General features: G+C 35.9%; 1 protein-coding gene across 3 annotated transcripts; it reads right to left on the minus strand.

Moving 5' to 3' along the window:
- Positions 1 to 644: 644 nt before the first annotated feature.
- On the minus strand, positions 645 to 25,450 carry LOC149782836 (aquaporin AQPAe.a-like). 3 transcript variants are annotated; one of them, XM_089934360.1, is made up of 6 exons: positions 25,036 to 25,450; positions 24,720 to 24,895; positions 20,048 to 20,888; positions 5,577 to 5,657; positions 4,113 to 4,380; positions 645 to 2,994 (listed from the first exon to the last, which is right to left on the minus strand). In XM_089934360.1, exons 3-5 carry the CDS (start codon positions 20,720 to 20,722, stop codon positions 4,120 to 4,122), a joined length of 1,017 nt encoding a protein of 338 aa, XP_089790486.1. In that variant the 5' UTR covers positions 20,723 to 20,888; positions 24,720 to 24,895; positions 25,036 to 25,450; the 3' UTR covers positions 645 to 2,994; positions 4,113 to 4,119. The 3 variants fall into 3 exon arrangements, with proteins under 3 accessions (XP_089790486.1, XP_089790487.1, XP_089790485.1); XM_089934361.1 differs by having other exon boundaries at positions 20,048 to 20,819; positions 20,865 to 20,888; positions 24,720 to 25,450; XM_089934359.1 differs by having other exon boundaries at positions 24,720 to 25,450.
- Positions 25,451 to 26,814: the final 1,364 nt, after the last annotated feature.

Consider the following 26,814-nt stretch of genomic DNA (forward strand, 5'->3'; position numbering starts at 1 on the left):
CTCTTGTATCAGAAATTATATTTTTATTTTCTGAGAAAAATATAAAAAGTTAGAAAGATTAGCAAGCATTCCGATCTCTATATTGACCAATTCTCAAATTTTAACGTATTGATTTTTAATCATCAATACCTATTTTTGTAATGCGCACATACTGAAATATTTATAACTTTTTAATGCAAGTTAAAACAAAATTGTATCCCCAACACCTATCTAGTGCATAATTAAGTATTCAAGCCTACACGCGAAGTAGATTTTGAAGTTTGATACACGTTAGCTATAGCTGTTTAGCTGATTGAGGAGATTAGAAAATTCTTGGAATGCAAACGGTAGAATTCAACATGTTTTGTTTTGTTTTCCGTGTTCTTTACACACACTTTGTCCATAACAATGCTGTCAGGATACATGACACTGTTGACGTATTCTTTCCTTTATAAAAGTATACAGAAAAAGGATGCCCTAAAACCATTAGTTAACCTATTGAGACACGGCTTGATTACAAGCATGTATTTTTTTTTGGGGGAGGGGGGAGGGGGGAGTACAAAGGCGTCACAACTTTCCATACTGACGAACTCAAGAAGAATAAATCTTTCCGATAAGGTTATAAATTCTTCCCTGCGTTACGTCTGATATAAAAGTAAACACAATTTAATTATGTTGTAATTGATTTTTATTAATAAAATTAACTACAACTCTGACCCATAAACCTCTGTGCCCTATCTGTCTGATCTTTATTAATATCATATGAATGCAGATACGTATTTTATTATATATTTTTTATCATAATATATGTATCTTTGGCTCATTTACTGCAGTATGTATATGTAAATAAAATTGTATATTTGTAAAGAGATATTAATCTAATTATTTGTAATTTGTAGATAACATAGAAAAAGGCCAAAGCTTACATTATTGTAATAAACCAAGCTATTTGTACTTACGTGTCTATGTATAGCTTGTTTAGATTTTGATTTTTTTTTTGAAAATGGGGAGTCGGTGTAGTGAAATGATTTTTGCAGCCTGAGTAATTAGCTATTTTTGTTACTGGCAGACGTCAAAATGTACAGTATTCCCAAGATTTTATGACAGCGTCAATTACTTTCGTAAACTGTACCCTACCTACTTTCTTAAATAAGGAATTCTTTGGATATTTGTAGGCATGCGCGTTTTGATGGGAATGATTCTTTGCATTATGTGTTTTATATTTGCGTGGCGCGAAGTACTAATATTCGGTTCAAAAAGGCTTACTAATAAGTCATACAAGAAATAAAGAATATGCAATTGTGAAATTAGAGCTTCGCGATGCAGGTCATTAGGTGATTAAATAGAGAATTAATGTAATATTTGAGCGTGTAAGACCCTTTCATTTGACAACGACCGTTGTCTTGGGTCAGGGGAAAAGTCACCCTAACACATCGTTACACTCGCTCGGTATGAGACCCATTGCACGTAACACTATTCTCTACAGGTATGTTACATGAAGCTTAACTGATCAAGGCAGTGCTGATGCTCGCTTAACGTAATAACTGTATTAGTTCTTAAACACTTTAAAAAAATAAATGAAAGCTTGCGTGAGATTATGATAATTCGTTTTGAAAAGAGATATATACCTTGCAAAAGTCTCGGTGAGAATAAATTAATGGTTTTGGTAGTGCTAGTAATGACCGCATCAGAAGCATCAACATCAAAAACAGCACTGGTAGAAGTAGTCTTTTTCATGTTAGGATACTTCGGTAGTAATGCACCCCTTAATAATAGTAGTTTAAATGCATGTTGTGCACCTTGTAACGTTTAGCGACGACGATTGTTCTGGTAGAGTGCTAGAGTATCGTATGTGAAGCAGTAAATGTGAGATTTTTTTTTCTTAAAATACTAACTGACTTTGTATTTAGTAGTCGGTTATTTTTAGTGGCGTTTCATCATCACTGTCGTTGTTAGCGTCGTCTCCGCAATAATCTTTGATTTTTTTTTCTACCAGTATAAGTGAATTTGTGGATTATCATTAACACCGGTAAATTTAAGAGTTATTTATTAAATGAAATATATGCCTCAGGCAATAGAAAACTGTCGAGAGTTGATGCAATTCATGTTTGAGCAATAAAATACATCATAGACAGTTGTAATCCGGAATATTGTTGAAGGAGAAGCCAGTGATGATGTCTGAGATTTAGCCACTGATGAAGCTGCTTCATCACTGATAAAATTTTATCGTCAGACTAGAGTCCAATTTTAATCAAATTTGGATAGTTGCAGCGATTGATTTGCAGACTGTCGTGTAAATTCAGGTAAGGTTTAATGTTTGATTTTTGTGCTAATTTGTAAATATCACAGAATATTAAATATCCTTAAAAAATGACTCTAAACATGTGTGTCATATGTCTGTATTAATATATGCCTGCTGTGCACGGAAAACATGGCCATTTAACTTATTTAAAGTCAATCAAATCTATGATACCTAATTAAGCCAGATATAATTTGATTGCAGAACAATACATAATAACATATGATATAATCTGAACCAATACAATACGAAACAAGGTTATACAATACAATATATAATATAATACTATAATGTGTACTGAAAATGTCGTTAAACCCATAACAACAACAACAACAAAAACTAAGCTAATCTGATGGACAGGTATTACATGGACTTTATTTGGAATCGAAAAGTTGATATTTTGAATAAGAAGATATCAATTTATTTGAGAATTTTTGAAAAACCTAACTACAATAAAATCTAACGCGCTAAATCATGAAATAAAGAGCGAAAGTAATAAGATTTGTAGTTTTCCTGCATGCCCGTGCTACATTGCGTGATTCCCGTTTTCCCGCTAGCGCTGACGTCACGCAATTAAATGGTGCGGCTGCCATTTGAAGAATAAACAGACACTCTCAAGAGATTTCATTTTTCCATTATCTTTGTCGTAGTACAGTTTTCAGCAGCAAAACGTGTTTATCTCCTGTTGATGTTACATCTTCCAACATGCGTAAAATCTGAAACGAAAATTGAAAATGTTGTTGTGGGGCTTAACGCCATTTTTCAGCCCACGATAGGCTATGCATGGCGGCCAGTATTAATGGTGGAGGAAGAACCCGGGGAAAGCCCGGAAAGAACCACCGACCAACGAGAAGCTACTGGCAAGCTTTCTCACATACCCACATTGGCTGAATCCGAGAATCGAACCACCGCAGACAGAGGTGAGATGGCAGTGATCCGTAACGAAGAGCGCTTTAGACCACTTGGCCACTCGGGGCCCCAAAATTGAAAATGAAAACTGGATAATGTAGAAGCGGAAATCGTTACAGCTAAGATAATTAGGCAAGAGTATGGAACAATCCGGAGGACCCGGGTTACCGAGTGGTTTAGGACGCTCGACCTTATAGATTACAGATATATCTAACGTGTGGGTTCGAATCATAGGCTCGGTCAGAGTCAGAAAGCTCCCCAGTAGTTTCCCGTAGGTCGGTGGTTTTTTTCGAGATGTTTTCTGGTTTTTCCTCCACTATATATACTGGCTGCAATGTATGGTCTATCATATACCTAAAAAAGGGTGTTAAAAACAAGAGACAAAATCCCTTCCATTTATGAATATCATATAATCTAATTCATTTTCCGTTTAAGAATATCACATACTGTAATTCTTTTTCCGTTTAGGAATATCATAAAATGTAATTCTTTTTAACTAAAAGAGCGCTTTTATGAAATGAAAATAATTTTTCTTAATAATTTCACAGGCAACATTGCCCAACATTGCTTTTATTACATGGAAAGCTTCAATAAGATGGAGGCATTGACATAAAATATGTGCAACTACTTAATTCGCTTGACACACTGCCTATCCATCCACCAATCTTGCTACACCAACGAGTCTGGTTGATCATTTATTGATGTATCAGCGACTCAGTCGTTAATAATATTTCCCATAGACTACAACATAACACACGTACAAAGATTATTTAAAAATTTTAATCCGAGGTCAATAGTTTTGAAAAATACTACTTTATCATACTACTTGACCAGCAAAGGATTTCTCACGAACATAAATGGGCAACATCCATAATTTCAAGTTGTAGAGATTGAAAAGATAACGTTAAAAATAAAATAAACTAACGTTTCATTCAATGATGTGTTTCAGTATTTAGACCGTGTTTTGGTTCTTTGTCCACACAAGAGGCCAAACTCTCCTCCTCTCCTTTGCTTTTATCATACTCTTCTTCTATAACCCTGATCTTGTACTTTTTTGCAGGATGCTTGTCGTCGTCGTACTGTCTGCCAAATAAGAAAGCCCGACATTTCTCAAGGGAAGCGTTCACGGCAAACACATTGTCATAAATCAGTCCGGCCAGCATTCCGCCTAGGATTGGTCCAAGCCAGTACACCTAGTGATAAAAAAGTTCGTAAAATGTCAGAATTCTAACTATGGTATGATATTCAAAAACTGTGTATGTACATGGTAAACGAAATGTTTATTTGTATTAAATGCCGGACCAATTGTTTTTGTCGCCCTAGGATAACTTTGAATTTGGCTCTAAACTCACCCACCCCAAGCAGCGATAAAAATATTCAATTTCATCCAATTTGTCACCCTTAAAGCCTGGCGCCAATGACGACGCATAGATGGCTTATTTTAGGAATGTTCCTACTGCATGTCTTTAGTTTCACAGATAGACTGTATCAATGTGGCAACGAGTTATTCTGGACTAAACGATACGTCACTGAAAGGTAATCAAATATTTTCATAACAAATGAGTTTAAAATGTGTTGCATTTAGAGCTCTTCTTTCCTAAAAACTGTCCAAAATATGCGCTATTTTACCCTTTAGTACGACATAAATACCAACATCTTAATCATAGTGTTTGGTCAAATTCAGTAACTTTTTCAAGCTTAAGGTAAGAATCCTCAGAATCGAAAAATAAATGAATTATATAAGAGAAAGTATATACCTGAGACATTATGACAGCAATACAATTTCATTTTTGGAATTCATGCCTTAGACTTGGTTATAATCATAGAGCTTAACATTTGTGTTAAATGCCTTAGACTTGATTATAATCAGAGATCTTAAAATGTGTGTTAGATGCCTTAGACTTGATTATAATCAGAGAGCTTGAAATGTGTGTTAGATGCCTTAGACTTGATTATAATCAGAGATCTTAAAATGTGTGTTAGATGCCTTAGACTTGATTATAATCAGAGAGCTTGAAATGTGTGTTAGATGCCTTAGACTTGATTATAATCAGAGATCTTAAAATGTGTGTTAGATGCCTTAGACTTGATCATAATTAAAGATCTTAAAGTGTGTGTTAAGGACACAATGTCTTAAATCAAAAAATGTAGCTCTGTTATAAAGGTCTTTTAAAAATTCGAATCTAATGGTAATCACCTCAATAAGGCGGTGAAATGTATGCATGCATATATATATATATATATATATATATATATATATATATATATATATATATATATATATATAGAGAGAGAGAGAGAGAGAGAGAGAGAGAGAGAGAGAGAGAGAGAGAGAGTGCATTTGGTATACTTCGTTCTCACTTTACGATGTGTTTCAATGAATACTTACCCAGTTGTCCTTCCAGATCCCCATGACAACTGCCGGGCCAAAGCTGCGTGCAGTGTTCATGCTAGACCCTGTAAACTTCACCTACAAAAGGAGATGACAAAATATATTATATTTAAAATAAATATATACTGATCGCCCTTGAGGAGTAGATACCGTGACAACATTTAGTATCGGGTAAGTTACGCGTCCAGTTTAGTTTTTTTTTTGACTGGATGTCTTCGCTCAGTCTGGATTTGCCTATGTCGGTAATCTAAATGGGGGCAACAAAGAATTACCAAAAACTGAAATTTATGCAGTAAAATAATGTATTCAATTCTACACTTGAATATTTAAAACCAAAAGAAAGATTGACACTCAAGATTTCATCTTCCACTTTCTATAATATGTAAGTATATGGGTCGTTATTGGACTGGTTTAATACACAGATTGTTCCATACTTTTCATGGCTAACGATAGATCTCAAGAGTCTGCATCGCTTTAAGAAAGAAGATAAATCGGACCATCGGTACAAAATCTTAAATAAACACAGCCTGGTATCGTGGCATATAATCGAATAGAACTTAAGCAATCAAAAAAAACAAATTTCAGCCTAAAATGAAGTTCACTATTTCTATAGCAGGCTACTGCAAACATATAACTATTTGTGATATTAAATAAATCATTAGCGTTTCAAAATGATGGAATGCAGTACAGATATCTTACTATTAACATGTTTCTTTATTTATGATCTTTTTAACAAGTAAAGCATATGGGTACTGAACTGTGAAGAAACCAACATTCCGTTTGATGGAACAGATCTATATTTGAGATATTATCGGTGTATTTCAATATTGGCATACGCTGTTTCTTTCCAAAACGTTAATTTAGTGAATATTTGTTATATTGGTTAAAACTGTGTTTCTAATTCGCATATTTACTACATTATATAACTATAAACTAAATCATTAGAACCTATATTATATGTTCACAGTATCAGTAAATATGAACGAAAATGTGAATGCAACGGTCATTCGTAAAAACTACAGAAAGAGCTACTAAATTAAAACTGCACGTCAGCCGTAAATTAAAGTTTAAACCTATTTTTTTATATCAAAAACTGTAAGATTTTACTTGGTCAATTGTAATATGTCAGCCAATTATTACATCATTACGGAGAACCTGCACACTTCTATATGTCAAAGCAGACCAAAGTGATACAATAATGCTTTAAGACCGTTTGAAATGTGTCAAAGCAGATCAGAATTCCCCAATAATACGACAAGACCCTTTGAAATGTGTCCAAGCAGACCAGAATTCCTTAATAATGCTATAAGACTCTGTGAAATGTGTCAAAGCAGACCAGAATTCCCTAAAAGTGCTATAAGACTCTGTTGTTATATAACATTGCAAAATGTGTCAACGTAGACCAGAATTCCCCAATAATGCTGCAAGACGCATTGAAATGTGTCAAAAGCAGACAAGAATTCCCTAATAATTCTACAAGACCCTGTGAAATGTGTCAAAGCAGACCAGAATTCCCTAATAGTTCCATACGACTCTGTGAAATGTGTCAAAGCAGACCGCAATTCCCTCATAATGTTATAAGACAGTGCAAAATGTGTCAAAGCAGACCAGAATTCCCTAATAATGCTTTAAGACCCTGTGAAATGTGTCAGAACAGACCAGAAATCCCTAATAATGTTATAACACAGTGTGAAATGTGTCAAAACAAAAATAAGATCTAATAATGCAGTAAGACGGTGTGAAATATATCCAAGCAAAAATGTTCTAATAGTGCTACAGGACAAAGTGAAACATGTCAACCAAAAAAAAAAAACCCACTTTAATAATGATATAAGACAGACATAAATGTGTTAAAGCAGACACAAATGTTCTAATAATCTTAATAAGACGGTGTGGCATTGTCAAAAGCAAACAATGTTCTAATAATGTTTTTGACGGTGTGAAATGTGTCAAAGCTGAAACTCTAATACTACTGTATAGGACTGTGTGAGATGCGTCAAAGCAGACCAGAATATGAAATGTTTCAATGCAGACCAAAATGCTCTAATAATGCTGTAATACAGATGGTGTGAAACATGTTAAAGCGGACACAGATGCTCTAATAGTCATAAAAGTAATACGGAAATAGGGCTTTTGCCTCATTCAATGCCCTATGGATACCCGGGTTCTCGCCTCTTACCACCATGACAAGTTATCTCCCACGCAACCATCCGAGGTTTGGTTACTTTTTTGTTCGGGGGCTTTTAGAGGTGTAAACACCCACGTGACGCGAGTGTGCCAGTCACGGAGGTTAGAGTCTCGTACGGCTGTCCGTGTCCCCATATGGCATCGAATCAGGCCAAACAGCCACTTCTGTACTACTCTGTGTTAGTCTGCAGCGATTGTGGAAAGGAAAATCTCTGCAGAGAGACAGACAAAGGATCTATAGTAACAAAATATATACACACTGAAAAGTATATAGTGGGTCTGTTGTGTATTGATTTTTTGATGCAGTCAGCGACGAAGATGCTTTATAGCAGGCTAATGCTAATTAAACAGACAGTTTGGGTCCATAAGTATACGAATGGCATCCCAACTCAATTAATTTTATACAGCACACTACCGCGCTGCAAAAAAAGAAACAGACCAAGCATATAATACAATTTTTAGACGCGCTCTTCAGGGGCAAAGTGAATGAAATTCCCAATGCGAGGTTCAACATTCATGAGTTCTTTCGACGATCGCCTCACACAAATTATATTGCTATTGTATTCGATGATGACTCTTTAGTGATTATTGAGGCAGACTCCTTTCTGAAAAAATGTTTTACTTAACATCGCAGAAGGTTTTTGCTGTGGCTAGGCATTGTCCATCATTTGGCATGGATTGACTTTTTCAGTTTCGTGTTCGTTATGGTTAGTACAAATGGAAGAGCTGCTAACAGGAAATGTGGCAGTGTTTTTGTTAATTAGATAAACGCTCACACTTATGTAAATAGGAAGCTCCATGGCATTCGGGCGCAGCCAATACAAAGCGACCTGCCTTGGGAAATACGAACTCTGTGGCAGATCGTGCCATAACGAGTATTCACACGCAGATATTACGTGAAGACCAAGGGGAACGACAATGCCTGAAATCTGGCATCGGAGTCACATCACGTAACCACCTTTGTCAGTCTTGTGGATCTCTACGTGAGTACTATAAATTGCGCAGACAAGAAACAAAACCACAAACGCTTGTGGCTGCCCAAACACACAGGCAGATACCATAATAGAAGAAACAGATGAAAGTAATCACCAAGTTTGAAGCGATCGTAGTTTCTGATCCTGGAAAAGTAAAACAAATCTTCGACACAATTTCTCAGAAAGTCGCTTCACCATTCCATAGTATAATCATGCCAACAGTGCCAAAGCTAAAACAGGTCACACAGCAACACGGCATATGCATACCAAGTCGTATGAGAAAAGCAGACATGCTTGAATTACTGAGACCCATCTTTGCCCTGCATCCACTACCGTAACTACCACAGGTTGTCACTGTTACTACGGCAGGAGCAATAACAATAAAAACCAACAAAACAACGGTAACTATGACAAATTGCTCGCAAGCATCATGTCCGAATACCCAGAGACGCGAGAAAAGCATACATCCTTGCTATAGACTAGTATGAACAAAAACGTCGTCTCACCTCTGATATCAATACTGAAGCACCCAAGTACGTTCGTGCAAAGGACGGGTTTAAAACTACTACTCTGTGGATTCCCAGTGGCGTCAGTGTGATCCTGATCTCCAAAGACAACAGCGGTATCGGCGATGAAATTGATAGAGGCATCGAAACGATTCTTGAAACGCTGAAGAAATACACCAGTGCAGGATCGGGATGAATACGCTAAAGATGTTGCCAGGTGGAGGTTTATCCCTCGCCGTATCACCCGTTTTGTGGATCCATTTACATGGCAACATCAAAATTGGTCCCGCCAAGGTCAATGATCAACGTGAAGAATTTTTGTAATCGTTGTTTTGAGCGGGCCGTCCTGTCGGCAAAATACCCGGCCTGCGAAAAACAAGACAGGCCTCAAAAATATCGGCAACACCTGGGTAAACTCAACTTTGATAATGTCGAGTTTCCCTTGTAAGTGGCCAAAGCCACACTGAAGAAATTGGAACAATTTAACGCAGGTATTGCTATTAATGTGTAGGCTTATGACAAAGGATTTTATCCGATGGCAATCACAGGCACAAAGGTCGAACCCAGATTGATTTGATGTTGCTGAGCGAAAGGTTTTTAACGTATGGATAAACAATCTTGGTCTGATGCTTAACCGGCACAGGAAATACAAGGGTAAAAATATCCGTGCAGACGTTGCATGCATGTATTTAGCACTGAATAACTGTTCACCAGTGATCACTGTTACTGCCGCGGTATCCGTGAAAACCACAGCACACAATCATGCCCGAGGCTGGTAAAAACACTGCCAAATGTACTGTAATGGAGATGAAGATGAAAGTCCCGTTTATCATCTACGCAGATTTGGAATGCCTGAACGTTGCAATAGAAAGCGGCTGTGCTGACAAAGACCAGGCAGTGCAAGTCGCAGAACAAATTTCATGCGGGATTTGTTACGTGTGGTTCAATGTAATGGCAAAACAAAGTCGCCAATCCTTTATCATGCTCATGGTATTCCAGACTAAGTGAGGGTATTCCTCCGATCGACCGAAGTCATAGCGAAATGGATCCGACAACAGCTCGATTCGCCAGCACTCATGGATGATACCATTCTTGAGTTTGCTGAAGCTAAACACTGCAGAATTTGTGAAAGAGCTTTTACTGAAAAAGCTCATGAGCACTGCGACATAACTGGCGTGTATAGGGTGCTGCACACAAAGCGTATAATCTATAGCTGAGAATTCATCCCAACAAAACCGAAATCCCTGTGTGGCTTCATAACCTGCGTGGGTACGATGGCCACTTGATTTTGTAAACAATATCCACGGCCTTCTACTCACCGATAAGCGGGATCCCCAACAACACTGAAAAATACATGACGTTTTGGCTGGGACAATTGCAGTTCATCGATTCAATCCAGTTTATGAACTAGTCCATGTAGAAGTTATTGCGCAATAAGAGAGAAGAAAACTTCAAAATCACTTGTCGATACTGTCCCACCAATACGGACCTGATCACAAGTAAAGGCATCTATCCGTACGAGTACATGAACGACTAGCAAATCTGACGAAAGTCAGCTGCCACCAGTCGAAGCGTTTAACTCGAAGGTATTTCCGCCGCTGACTACGAATATCCAAAGAAAGTTTGGTCTTCGTTCAAGTGCAAAACCTTTGGCGACTATCACGATATGCGCACGGACGTGTTGTTGCTTGACTATGTGTTTGAGGCATTTCGTGATACCGCCATGCACGTGTAAAAGCTCGGTCCAGCCCATTACATTTCCGTACTGGATTTGGGCTGGGATGCACTGATGTCCAAGACCAACATCGAGCTGGAAATGCTCACGGACACTGACCAGCATCTGTTTATCGAGCGATCGTTTCAGGGCTGATTTCCAAGTCAATTCACAGACACGCTCGTGCCAACAACCCCAACATGTCCGGGCTATAACCCCGCTGTCCCCAACAGTTAAATTATGTATCTCCATATCAATACTATGTATGGCTGGGCCATGATGCAACCGTTTTCAGTGGGTGGCTTTTGATGGATCGATCTTGTACACATTGATCTCCGCAAGAGTATGTACAACCACAACATCCACGATGATTATGGATACATTATTTTAAAGTCTGCCTGTGATATTCTGAGCGTTGACACCAGGTCGACAACGATTATCCGCTGACCACAGAAGCGTTATCTGTGTCTGGGTCGTGATCAGTGTGCTCCATCGTGGATAAGTCCGGTCGCAAGAACACCGAATGCACCAAACTCTTCCCGAGTCTAAGGACTAACCACAACTATGCAGACATTTGTAGTTGTACTTAGGACGGGGTATGCGCGTAGCCAAGGTCCATCGAGTGCTCAAATGTCGAAAGTAAGCTTGGCTGACCCCCTACATTCAGTTGAATACTGACCTATGCACCAAGTCCCCAAGCTCATGAACAATGCCGTGTTTGGTAAGACCATGGAAAATCTGCGCAAACGAATCCGTGTCGATCTTGTCTTCAAAGACTCATTGCCGATCCGGCTACAGAGTCCAGAAGATCTTTGATGGTAGACTTGTTACCGTTCACAGTAAATTAATCAAAACTCACATTGACAAAACCAGTCCATGTGAGATTGTCTGTGCTGGACCTGTCAAAGCTGCTCACGTACGAGTTTAATTATGACACGATCAAATCTTTTTACAAGGATCGGGTACATCGACAATGACTCGTTGTTGATGATATGTACTCGGACAAGATACAGTCAAGTTTGTCCACCGAGTTTGATATCAGCGCATATCCGAAAGACATATGCTGCACAATAACAAAAAATGGTGGGCAAGTTCAAAGTTAAATGCACGGGCAAACCGATTGAAGAGTGCCCAAAATGTACTCGATTATGTTCGGGCCCAAAAGCATCAAGAAGAACAAAGGTGTTTCTCGAGTGATTGTGCATAAAGATCGCAAACACGTGCTGTACCAGGATGTATTCGAGACCGTCGGGAGTTCGCACACAGGGCCACCATGATACTATTCAAGAACCATCGCATGGGCGTATACTAGTGCACCAAGGCGAGGTTTTCCTTGCTGGATACCAATAGATGGATACTCCCCCACCCAGTACCGTTACAACCGCTCGGAGACAGGTTTGTTCGGAATTTTTATGCACTGCAAAATTGGAAAGTGGGCACAACCGTGTGCTACAGACCCGGTATGGTCGTAGAAGCGTTTTCCATTTCCATCATTACCTGGCGAACAAAATTTCCCAGTAGTGCATTGTGCGAGAAAAATTGTTGTTCAAGCAGACACGGAACTGACACCAAATTTGTGTTAAAACATCGTTAAGCTGTATCATTTACAATAGCGCAATGACCAAACGCAAAACTGGTGATGCCAACGGAGAGTGTCCATAGCTTGGTATCCAGCGGAGACAAACTCGCCTTGGTGCATCGGTATGATACTATAAGACAATGTGGAATGCGTCTAAGCAGACCAAATGTGAATTGTGTCAAAGTATGCCAAATGGCTTTAATACGGCCATAATGCAGTGTGAAATGTCTCCAAGCATATCAAAACCTTCTAATAATGTTATAATACAGTACGAGATGCGTCAAAGCGGACCAAAATATGAAATGTTTCAAAGCAGACCGAAATGCTCTAATATTGTTGTAAGACAATGTGAAGTGCGTCAAAGCAAAATAAAAAGCTCTGATAACAGAATAAGACAGCCTGATATGTGTCAGGAGACCAAAGGCTCTAACAATACTATAAGACAGTGTGAAATGTGTCAAAGCAGTTCAGAATGTTCTAATAATGCTATCGGACTGTGTGAAATGGCACAAAGCAGACCCAGCTGCTCTAAAAATGCTATATAAGTCAATGTGAAATGTGTCAGGAGACCAAATGCTCTAACAATGCTATAAAATGTTTCAATGTAGTTCAGAATGTTCTATTAATGTTATCAGTCTGTGTGAAATGAACCAAAGCAAGCCGAAATGCTCTGAAAATGCTACAATACAGCGGTAAATGCGATAAAGCAGACCCAAATGTAAAATGTGTCAAAGCAAACCAAAGTGCTCTAAAATGCAACAGGACAATATGAAATGTGTCAAAGCAAACCAAAGTGCTCTAAAATACAACAGGACAATATGAAATGTGTCAAAGCAAACGAAATGCTCTAAAATGCAACAGGACAATATGAAATGTGTCGAAGCAGAACATAATGCTCTGTCAATGCTATAAGACATTAGGCATTGTTTTATTGATGTTATAAAGGCTACCTAAATGTCTCAATGTTACGTGTTTCGGCTCGAGTAAACAGTAACACAGAAAGAGTGAAAACAATAAGCTTTTTAAAATTCTGTAAAAATGAAAACAAGAGAAGAATTTACGATTTCAAGAATCAAATCCAAAACTAATCTAAGAATAATCCACGAATTAAATTGCAATAGTCCTAGTAATAAATGTTCTAATAATTTCAAGTTCGAATCCTGATGGAAAATCCAAAATGGATGATGATGACGTATGCCGTAGTCAGTACTGTGTTTATCTACAGTTCCTTGTAGGAATAAAAATAATGGTACTCCGGTGTTGGAAATCCAAAATAAATTTGTAAACAATGTCTTTCCAAAATTTCTGTGTGAGCACTCCTCTAAATATTTTCAGAGAATAAAGAATTAATCCTTTTGAAATCCAATGATCTTAAGAATTATTATAGCTCAAATCTGGGTACAACAAATTAACTTGACAACAGTATGAAAAGCCCAAAACTGAGAAATCTCTATCAAAACAACAATTATATTGTATCATAAGACAGTCAAGGTCAAACAAGGCTCTGAACAAGTATCATCTCTAGTGAATAAATGTACATTACAATAGCATGTAAGAAAAATAGAAATGTATGACTGACAAACAAACTATATATATATATATATATATATATATATATATATATATATATATATATATATATATATATATATATATATATATATATATATATATATTAAATCAGATATACGTAGCACCTTCCCTCATAAGATAAATAAAGATTTATACTACAAAGCTTTCTTTTTACCATAGATTAATACATGAGTTTTAAGAAAAACATAAGAAATACTCTTATGAATTACAAACAATATGTATGAAATAATATACTTTTATACACGGGAAATTCAGAGATAGCTTGACCTTAGCATCTATAGGTTTAACTTGTCTACGTCCAACAATATGTCCTAGGAAAGATACACTAGCACGACAGGACTCATTTTTAGATAAAATAACTGTCAAACATGTATTTGTGAGTCTGTCAAAGAATTTCCGAATCATTGCTAAATGTTCTTTCCAGGTGTCGTTGGAGATGATGACACATCATCGATGTGACCATCACAATTGTATAGACCAGAGGTAATCATATTCATGGGGCGATGAAATGTACTTGGCGAACCTTTCATCCCAAACGGCATTAATTTATATTGGTAAAGTCCATCTGGAGTCACGAATGCCGAAATTTCCTTTGCTCTTTCCGTTAGTGGAATCTGCCAAAATCCTTGCAGAAGGTCAAATTTGGTGACATACTTGGCATTCCCAATCTCATCAATACAGTCATCAATTATTGGTAATGGGAATAAATCTGTTTTTGTCACACTATTCACCTTCCTATAATCAGTACACATGCGGAACGTTTTATCTGGTTTTGGAACAAGTATGCATGGTGAACTCTAGTAAAATTTACTGGGCTCTATAAAGTCATTCTCCAGCAAATATTGAATTTCCTTTTTCAAATATTCATGTTTGATAAGGTTCATCCTGTACGGGTGTTGTTTGACAGGTTTGGAATTTACAATTTCAACGTCATGGAAAATTGTTTGTCCTTGTAGGAAGATCTGGAATTAATTGCTCATATTCTAATAATAACTGTTTAAGTTCATTTCTTTCTTGCTCTTGCAACTGTGAAAGTTTCGGGTCCAGATCTTTCATAATTTTTGAATTCGAAGATTTGTCACTCCAGTGTCAGTAGAATCTGATGATATTCCTTCACTTAAATCTTCACTGAGTGGAACAGGTACAACTAAATTAATTGCATGTTTAACCTGGCTATCTCTTTCAATATACTGGTACTCCTATCATTTATTTAGATCCCAGGAGCACTAATATTATTATTTAACTCATTCATTTTCTTCTTAACTTTGTATGGGCCGTAACATCTAAACTGAAGAAACAATTTGAAGAATGAACAAGAGAGACAGAACTCCATTATTACAAAACTCAAAAGTTCCCTCCATTTTAGTTCTGTCAAACCATAACTTCACTACTGACTTGAACTGCTGAATGCCACGTTCAAGCAATATAGGCTGAAAAGTTTCAGACCTAAAATTTGACCCTTGACCCGATTAGATAGAGTTAGAAAGGCCAAAATGAGTAAACGACTTTATCAAAGCTTTTACGATTGTTTTAGATTTTATATTCCTCAAGGGAATTGCTTCTGGACACCTTGTTGAAGCACACATAATGGTCAACATGTATTGGTTACCTGACTTAGTCTTAGATAAGGGACCAACACAATCTACCATAGTTCTAGTAAATGGTTCGTCAAAGGCAGGAATAGATTGTAGATGAGCCTTAGGAATTTTCAGATTTGGTTTTCATACCATTTGACAAGTATAACAAGATCTATAGTATTTGGCAACATCACTTTTGATTTTTCCCCAATAGAAACGAGTTAAAATCTTATGATAAGTTTATTGATCCCTAAATGACCAGCCATCGGTGTTTCATGGGCCAAACTATTTCCTGTCTGTAAGGTTTTGGAACTACAATTTGATAGTTCACTGACCATTCGTCATCAGCAGGTACATTGGGAGGTCTCCATTTTCTCATACGAATTCCATTTTTAATTAAATAACAGACAGAACTTCAGTAGCTTCAGTGTCACTAATGGCCTTCTGAAACAAACAGGAGATCTCTGGATCTTTTCCCAGTTCAACGACAAGTGATTGTCGTTTATCACCCTGATTAGAATAAAGAGAATGAGTCGTTAAAAGAGGATCACTGTGATCAATACCTTCTGATTTATCCAAACAAGGAGTGAGAGTGACCTCATCAAAAGCCTGACCAATAAATGTGTCAGCTAAAGGAATACTTTCCTTATCAACATCATTCTCAATAGCTTTCTTTGCCATAGCTCTGGTAACTGCACAAGTTGTAAATACATCAGGGAATTCTTTTTCAATTGGTTCGACTTTCTGGTCCAAACAAGGCTTGTTTGTTACAAGTGGATTAACCACAACCTTGTCTCCAGATAGGTCATTGCCTAGTAATAAACGAATGCCCTCAACGGGTAAAATAGAGACCATTCCGACTGTCACGGGTCCTGAAACTAAATCTGATGACAAATTTAAACAATGGTGAGGAATATCAACAAGGCCGCACTCTACTCCCTGAATAAGAACACTCTCATTACAAGAAGACATCTCAGATAAAGGCAAAGTACCACACAATAAAAGACTCTGTAAAGCTCCTGTGTCCCTAAAAATATTAATAGGGATAGGATTGGACGAATCAACCAAGAGTGAAATAGAACCCTTCGACATGAATGGTTCATAATTCTCCATAATCAAACCAGACTGGGGTTTATTAGACCCAACAAATGTATTGCTTTCAATACATGACGGTGAACTTGACCTCTTAGAAATAAGAGCATTTGGAATAGATCTGTCTTGATTCTGATGCCTATTTTTCAATTTGTAGCAATCAGAAATAACATATCTTTCTTTTCTTGCAATAGGTACACGTAGGAAGAGACACGGATCTTGAATCAAGCTTCACCGAAGTTAGATTTTTAGAAATTGTGCCAGTTTGAGTTTTAGAAGGGCTTGTATTAGGCTCAAATATTTTTCTGCCAAAAGACTGTTGAGTAGAAGTCTTATTTACAAAAGGAACTTTATGAGTTAAAGAATACTCATCAGCAACACGAGCAGCATTTTCCAAGGTTTCAATCTGATGCTCATCAAGATAAGACGTAATGTCACTATGGACACAGTTTTTGGAATCTTCATGTAATACAAGTTGTTTGAGACTTTCATAATCTTGTTCAACTTTCTTGGCTAAGCTCCATCTATCAGATAATTGCTCTTTTTCTCTAGCAAATTTGACATGAGTTTGTCCAGCTTCTTTTCCATAGTTTCTGAATGTTGGCGGTAAGTTTCAGGGACTAACTCATAACCCCTTAGGATGCATTCTATAACCACATCAAAGTCACCACTTTGGTGAACTGACAGTGAATTATAAATATCACTAGCCGTACCAGTGAGTACACATTGTAATACGTGAGTCCAATGCTCCCTTGGCCATTTCAAACTTTCAGCAACGTTTTCAAAACGAATAAAATATTTCTCTACTTCTCTTTCTCTGAAAGGGGACACTAACCTAATGTTCTTTGCAAGATCAAAACTTAAATTTCAATTTGAAGCATGAATGTGTTTTTCACTAGCCATTTCCATTTTTTTTGTCATTTAACACTGATATTCCCTCTCTTTCTCTCTTTCTTCCTTATCTAATTGCATTTGTTTTTCTTACAACTGCATTTGTTTTCTTGTAACTGCATTTGTCTTTCTTTCTCTTGTTCTTCTGCTTGGAAATGCATTTGTTTTTCTTTCTCTCTTTCCTGTCTCTCTCTCCTCTTTCTCATATTGTAACTGCATCTGTTTTTCTTGTAATAACATTTGTTATTTTTCTTTTTCTTTCTCTAATTTCGTTTGTTCTTCCTCGTTCTCCAACTCTAACTGCATATGCATTTGTTTCTCTCTTTCTTCTTTCTGAAGCTCCAGCTTCCTCCACTCCAATTCCATCTTGCATTTTAATTATAATTCCTTCGTCTTTATGTCAGAGTCTGATACAGACGTACTGACTGAAACCAAAGCACGTTTATCCAAAACATTCTTTTCTACCAAATACTGAACCAAAATATTTCTTATTTCCTGTTTCGTTAAGGAAGCCTTGACCACTGAAAGATCGTATTTTCTGGCAAGTTGAATCAATTCATCTTTTTTTAAAAGATCTAATTGTTCCTGGGTAGGATTTGAAAGAAAGATTTCCACTTTTGATGCCATTTTAGAAACGCTTGTCGATCTCACTAAGATTTCAAAAACTAGGGGAATTCAAATTTTAAAAAAATACAACGTTTTTCTGAAATATTTTAGCCAAAATTCAAATATCCCAGACGAGCCCCCAATATCTATGTTATGTGTTTAGGCTGGAATAAACAATAACACAGAAAGAGTGAAAAAAATAAGCTTTTTAAAATTTAACAAATTATTTTAATGGAAAATTCTGTAAAAATGAAAAAAAAAGAAGAGCTTACGGTTTCCAAAAATAATCTAAGAATATTCCACGAATTAAATTGCAATAGTCCTAGAAATAAATGTTCTAATAATTGCAAGTTCGAATCCTGATGGAAAATCCAAGATGGATGACGATGACGTATGCTGTAGTCAGTACTGTGCTTATCTGCAATCCCTTGTAGGAATACAAATAATGGCACTCCGGTGCTGGAACTCCTAATTAACAAATAATGGCACTCCGGTGTTGGAAATCCAAATTAAATTTGTAAACAATGTCTTCCCAAAATTCATGTGTGAGCACTGATCTTAAGAATTATTATAGCTCAAATCTGGGTACAGCAAATTAACTTGACAACGGTATGAAAAGCCCAAAACTGAGAAATCTCTATAAAAAACAAAGATTATATTGTAACATAAGACGCAGTCTCGAAATTCCTCCAACTTGTGAAATCAGAAGGGGGGTCACATGATCATGTTTATATCACATACACAGAATATGGCCATGATTAGACCAATGATTTTATTCCAGAATAATAATTTTAAAAAAAGTGTTTACTTCTTAACCCACGTAGTCCCATCATAACCTTGACAACAACCAATAATTTTAAAATAAAATAGAATTACTAATTATGAACCCAGGTCAGAATTTAGATCAACACCTTTTGGTTATAAACTAACAGTCAAGGTCAAACAATTTTCTGAAAAAGTATCATCTCTAGTGAACATTACAATAGCATGTAAGAAAAATAAAAATTTAAAACTGACAAACAAACAATTAAATTAATATATATATATATATATATATATATATATATATATATATATATATATATATATATATATATATATATATATATATATATATATATATATATTGAATCAGATATACGTAACACTCAAACAACAATACACTTTGTATGAAATTTTCTTTATATTTCTAATAAAACTAAATATACTTGAAGGAAATATAGCTTCTGATTTTATTACACTAGTCCCAAAATTAAAATGAATACCGCTTATACTTCTCTAACTGATATAAAATGTGTGCTGAAAAGACATGTTATACATAGGATATTACATTTTTTTAAAGTTATTGACCAGAAATGTAGTATTACGTGTTTGTATTACGGTTCAGGGCTGTGATGTACATTTAAAGAACAGCATATATTTCAAGCATTCCTTTGGTGGAAGTTTCTATTCATATTTTTCATAAAACATAACGAAGCTAGGTAAAATATACTTTTACCACTTTCTTGTGTATTACATTTCCATTCTCTTTAATGGTCGACTGAAAATTGATTAACAGTAGAGTTTGATATTTAAGAAGATTTTCTGCGAGTAACTTTTGCTGTAATTGTGCTTTCACTAAAAGTTATATTAAGTTAGATTAGGAACTGTGGAAAACTCAGTATTTCATGTCATTCTCCGCTTGATAACCCATGTCTATAGACGGGTCTTGCTTGTACTAAATCAGCACGTTTATGTGAATATACTTACCGCAAACAGGTGACACGTTGTCACTGACAGTCCAATGGTTAGAGGGAATGATCCTGCTAAGTCCTTTCGGTGTTTGTCATAGGTTGCAAACACTGTAAGAACGAGAACAAAAGTTATACAAAATTCTACACCGACACCCATTCCACCGTCAACTCCCTGGCCCAAGAGCGTACACCCTAGTGTTCCCTGTCTGTCTGTTGGAGTTACACCTCTCAGAATTCCCGCGCCTACTATGGCACCGAGTAGCTGAACAGTAATGAATACCAAAGCGCGTGCCAAACTTATGCGGCGTGTAATCAACATGGCGCACGTGACGGCTGGATTAACATGACCACCACTGATATGTCCGATGAGCCACATAACGGTTGCCACGCTTAGTCCAAATGCGAGTGCGATTTGAACAACATCCGTCGTATAATAGTTGTTAATTGCCCCTACTGCAGTATCATTTATTTTCAAGGCAATATTCTTATCACTTGGCCAGCTCTGAATAAAGGAACCACATCCTACGAGAACAAGAATTAGAGTTCCAACAAATTCTGCCCAAACAGCTTTCCAGAAGCGAAGGGATACCATGTCGTCCAAACTAGTAAGCATCCGGAATTTTTGTAGTCTCTCAGAAGAGGTATCTGCCTCAGGATCGGATGTACCAAATCTGCTATTTTCGCCAGACATGATTTTTTTTATATCCGGGCCAACACAGCTGATGTGGCTTGCTATATGAGCTGTTAATGGACCAGATTCAAATTCGATCGACCAATTTGTCCACTACCTCCTCCTACCAGATTCAAATTCGATCATCCAATTAGTCCACTACCTCCTCCTCTTTGCTTCAAGCTGGCTGAAATAGATCATAACAATATATATACTGAGTTTGAGGCCTACCTGACACAAACCTTTTTATTTTGCAAACAACATTTTACATAGCTAATATTTCTCTATGATTTTAGATTATGTTTTAAAATCATTATTGGTAAATACTTTTCCTGCTACTTGAGTTTATGACACTTTTTTAACTTGGAAAGTTCCTGACATTGTTGACAACTTATAAATTTTCTAGAAATTAACGTTTGACTCTTTAGAGGAGTCAAGTTTAGTTGTGTTTCACTTAATATTCGAGAGGATGTATTATTTAAATTATTCACTGGAATTACAAAGTGTTCAATATTTTCTGACTAAATCATATTTTGGGATTATTGTGAATTAATTCAAGGATATTTTGGAGTATATCATTGTGATGCATCAAGACGGTTGACACATTATCACATTCGAGATAACTGGCATATCAGCACATTCAGTTTTATAATTCATACAGAATCCCACAAAAATTCATTCGGAAAACTCTTTTCTTTTGGGCTTGTGATAGAACATTTGGGACTATTTGGGATTTTGTTTGCAATACTGTAAGTTCTTTTTTCAAATTTTCACTTCGAATTCTAGGAAAATAAATTGTTAGTTAAATTTTACTAAACTTTTATTTTTCATTCTTTTCTGTTACTTTGTTTAAGACGATAGAGTCGTAAAAAAGGATATCACTAAAGGCTTATTATTATAAGTGTAAATCTTACTTTGTCATTTTAATGATAAGATAAAAAAGATAATGTTTTTCTTCAGTAATATATGCCACATTTTCATATTACAAAAATGCAATACAAATAAATTACAGTGTGCACCACGGTGTACAGAAATAATTGAAATGTGGTATTAAACATAGTATATATATATATATATATATATATATATATATATATATATATATATATATATATATATATATATATATATATATATACAATTTCCTATACCGATTCATCGTATGATCTTATGAAGGTGTCGCTCTCACTAGGTGTATCATTCACCATTCGCATGAGTTATCAAAGATTGTCTCAGAAGAAAAGACATATTGATATAGTAAGAAAGATTTCTTATAATTAATATATGACCATGACTCATTAGAGATAAAAAAAAAATTCCTACAGACGGATAAAGATAATAAACTTAATTAAAGACTTTCTTAAATTTTCGTAAGCTGGACAAAAGCAATTGAAATGGGATTATTTTTTCTACCAAATAAATAGCACCTAAGTTCAGCAAGTATCTTCCTATAAAAATATGAAAATCCACATGATAGTTATTTTCCCGGTTCTACTTTAGTTTTATATATACTATAATATACACATCTATGTGAATTGTTTAATGTCGCTTAGCCAGTTTTGGAAAGCTGAATCCTCATTTCTTTGCGAAAATACTGACAAATTTGTTTTAAATTGTTTTGTGTGTCTCCAACATTTCGATTACGGCACAAATACCCAAAATTAAAGCGAATTTGAAAGGTCCTTAACTTTTGTAACACAGCTGACACGGTTGGCTTAATCTAATCTTTTCAACATTAAATAACATTGATGTGGGTAATAAGTTGAGGACATTCTTAACATCTTTAGCCAGTATTTAACACATCGTAAACAATACTGGGTGCACTCCCCTACCATGTTTATTATTTTTAGAAATGTCTGGCCCATATCAAGCAACTGGTTTGTATCACAGAATAGAAAAAGATTATAAGCCCCCAAATGTCTGGCCCATAGCAAGCAATTGGTTTATATAACAGAATAGAAAAAGGTAATAAGCCTCCAAATGTCTGGTCCATAACAAGCAATTGGTTTATATAACAGAATAGAAAAAGATCATAAGCCCCCAAATGTCTGACCCATAGCAATCAATTGGTTTTTTTATCACAGGATAGAAAAATAGTATAAGGATCATCTACATAAAAACATCCAGATCGTTTTTGAAAACTCAAAATTCTTGTAGTTGCTTCCTTTACCTGAGCTGTTAGTGTCTGCTTTGCTTTTATCCAAACCATCTTTGGAGTGAAAAACTAAACCCATGTATTTGTAATTAGGCACACATTAATTACGTCTTTCTTTGAAAAACCATACCTCATTTTGCTTATGATATCCCCCATTTCTGAAAATAATTATTTTAGTTCCACCGAGATCATACAACTTTATTCACAAATCCCTTCAATGACATGTATTTGATGTTGTAAGAGCCCTACTGTATCAACACAGCAGCATCATGAGGGCAAAGTATCACAAATCGCAACAAAATCATGAATATCTCTGTTGCATGCAGCCTTAAGTTGTGTAATCTAATCATTAATAAAAAAACGAAAACGTGATAGGACTCAAATCAAAACCTTCCCTTGTACTTAGTGTGCATGCGAAATAAATAGTTAAACATTTAGGAGTTCGAGCAGGGCTATTAATGTTTCGAGACATATCTCTTAAAATGTTTACTACAATGTTTAACCTTACGTATTAAAGACGACTGTAATTTATTATGCTGTACTTGATATATATAAAAAAAAAACTTTTCTAAAATAGACAAAAAGACAACACAATCTACCGTTTTAGATATATATTTTTGAGCAAAAGCCTGAATAGTAAACATACTGTATATACGAGACATTTTTCCCCCCAAACCCTGTTTGTGCTTTGTGCTGTGTCTGTATGAAAATTCTCTTTTGCTCACATGTATATACGAGTATTCAATAAATCAGTGAAGATCATGCATATATGTATGTGTGTGTGTCTGTGTCTGTGTGTGTGTGTGTGTGTGTGTGACATATATGCTCTTCTCATATTCCTGTCAATGAGTATAATATAAAAATGTAGTTTTATTTATGTAGAAAGAAAAGAGAAATAAAGCGTAAAGCGAAACAATTATCATTATATTGACACGGTGTTTCTTTAGGACCCATTGCAGAGTCACATGTTTTATTGATACATTGCTCCTTTAGGGCCCATTACAAAATGAATTTCTGCCTTTAATAATATTCAAGTCAAAGGTCAGCCAATCCATGATTACGATCAAAAAGTATTAGACTAAAATATCAATGATTATCTGTCGCACTAATTGTTAGATTTCATGTTTCGTTGCACGTGACCGCTACTGATCATCATTTATTTGGTCTAAAGAAAATAAATTCCTTTACTTATTTATCACCATCGGACCGCTTCATCAAGAAGATACACTCAAGCTAGAAAATTCGAATATGTACTATAAAAAAAACTTCCGAATAAACCAAATATATCTATAGAAAGATCTCATATGCTTTGATTGTCTTCTGTATTTTTCCATATTTTTACCGATTCAATGGCGAAACGTAAACCCACATAATATATTTTAGGCATTAATCTTCAAATGTGCTCTCTCTCTCTCTCTCTCTCTCTCTCTCTCTCTCACACACACACACACACACACACGCACACACACACGTGAATGACCTAAATGTAGATCCTGTCGATCATGTACAAACGTACTAAAAATATACCATGATTGATGACAAAATATAAATACCGACTCCATTTGCAGACCTAAAATACGATACCTATAAATAATGCAGTTCAACCAGTTATCCTGATTGATGCCTTTTTCACATGAACATTCCGGGTGTGCATGGCCAAATGAATGATAAAGCACAATCAGTTTTCGAAAATTCCTTTTAGCACTGCCAAACATTTTGTAAAAGGAATATATGCAGAAAAATGGACAAATTCGATCAGATTTAAACCTCCATATAGAACTGAAATTTGAGCTTAGTGATCAATGATTTGCTTTTTTTCACGACATGTCCCAATATGTCCGAAATTAGAAGAAACAAACTTACCTTGGTTCTCCTGGTACACGCTTAACAAATGTAACTGTGCGGTTTTATAGTATTTTAACACTGGTTAGGCCAACAGTCATACTTCCATGCTATGCCTCAAGCAACTAATTTCGAATCCCATGAGTCTAATTCAACAAGCAGGTAGCCGCTGGAACTGTTTTTAGTGTCCCTATAATCTGCAATTACATTATAGAGAGTATGATGAGACTGTACTGGCAACAGCTTGTGTCTTGTCGTCCTTGTGGTCTAATAATGGACGAAATTCCACGTTTTAATATTATCCTTTGCTGTTATATCATTAAAGTACGGTTATTACCATGGAGATTCTTCTGCTTCAGCCCGATTAATTGCCATCAGTTCGAGTCGTAATTATAGTGGCAGGTTTTCAGAAATTGATCGATTCTTGTATTCTCTTTTCCTGGTACGTGTGATACCTTAACGGCAGATTATTACGTTGTTTCCCGTCAGAAATCGATTTAAAGGTAACAAGCGTGAGTCAGTTAATCCATACCTTTTCCACAGCATTCTAGAACTGTCAGGAGTGTTAATAATGGGATAAATCCACTACTCGTCTTTACTGACAGTGTTCATGTCAACACAAGGTCAGCTCATGTCGGAATACTAAGAAGACAAACATGCATAGTATACCACGGAAGACATGTCTACAAAACATTCGCTGGCAGATCTTCTCGTCATCAGGAATGGAAAATAATGCCAACAGTTATACTGGCCTTGTAAACAATTTAGCTAACTGACCATATTCGCTTAATGAAAGTGGTGTCTTAAAACTGACGTAAAACTTATATAACTTTACTGGTGTGTAATGCAAAAAATTTAATTTTGCATAAAGTCGGTAAATAAATTTTACATTTTAGCCTGTCCTTTGAAATCTTAACACATTTGTCACTTATTTAGTAACATATATGTATCATTTCTATCTTCTTCTGTGTGACTGTCATTGTTATTATGATGATGTGATGATCTCAGATAAAACCCGTGGAAGAAGCAACATTGTTACTGGTAATATCATCATCGTCATCGTACAGTGAGTCAGTATCTGAAACGGTCGAAACTGTGGTGGTCATTGCATAATAACATATTGAGAAGAAGAAGCGACCGTCCCTGCGGCCTTAGTGTTTAGAACCAAAGACGTGTAAAATTTGTACCAACTGCTACCTCGCTTGCCGCTCAGCATTAAGATGTTAGTCTTACGGCTGGTCGGCTTGGTGTCAAGATAATGTGACAGTGGGACATGATGCCACATGTCTGCGGCATGATGCTCCAGCGCTAGACATCACTATAAACTGCCATTTTCATATTTAAAGTTTTTAAGTCTGATACAGATTTACTGATCGAAATCAAAGTACTTTTATCCAAAACTTTCTTTTCAACCAAGTACTGAACCAAAATATTTCTTATTTCCTGTTTCGTTAAGGAAGCCTTTAACTCAGAAAGATCGCATTTTCAGGCAAGTTGAATGAATTCATCTTTTTTGAAAAGATCCAATCGTTCCTGGGTAGGATTTGAAAGAAAGATTTCCACTTTTGAGGACATTTTAGAAAAGGCCTCCCGATTTCAGTACAAATTTCAAAAACATGGGGAATTCAAATTTCAAAACACAAAGATTTCTGAAATATACTATTCAAAATTAAAAATTATCCTTAGGACGAGCTCCCTAATTCTTATGTTACGTTTAGGCTCGAATAAATAGTAACACAAGAAAGAATGAAAACAACAAGCTTTGAAAATTACAATAATTTATTTCCCTGGAAAAATTCTGTAAAAATAAAAAAGAAGATGAACTTACTTTGCTTTTGGTCCAACGACTATAGGAGATCGTGTAAAATGACTGGTAAATGTGATTCAGTAGAAAAGATTTATCGAAAGCCATGATTTAGTTTAGTAAGGATTATGTGTGTGTCGAAGTGTCTCATCATGTAATTACAAATGATGTTTTCAAGAATTTTACATGCGTTAAAGATACTGGTCTGTAGTTGTATGCCAAGTGTCAATCACCCTACTTGAAGACAGGGAAGATATGGGCATTTCTTCAGTCATGTGCAAGTGTGAAGATGTCCAGGCAGAGCTGAAAAAT

This window comes from Sinohyriopsis cumingii, chromosome 15 (assembly GCF_028554795.1).
Source record: "Sinohyriopsis cumingii isolate HCF-2022 chromosome 15, ASM2855479v2, whole genome shotgun sequence".
Taxonomy (NCBI): Eukaryota; Metazoa; Mollusca; class Bivalvia; order Unionida; family Unionidae; genus Sinohyriopsis; species Sinohyriopsis cumingii.

Coding starts and splice junctions, on each gene's coding strand:
- LOC149782836 (XM_089934360.1), bottom strand. CDS start 20,722: ATGTCTGGCGAAAATAGCAGATTTGGTACATCCGATCCTGAGGCAGAT. Junction 5,658..20,047: donor CAACGTGTCACCTGTTTGCG/GTAAGTATATTC, acceptor CTCCTTTTGTAG/GTGAAGTTTACAGGGTCTAG. Junction 4,381..5,576: donor GGATCTGGAAGGACAACTGG/GTAAGTATTCAT, acceptor TTTTATCACTAG/GTGTACTGGCTTGGACCAAT.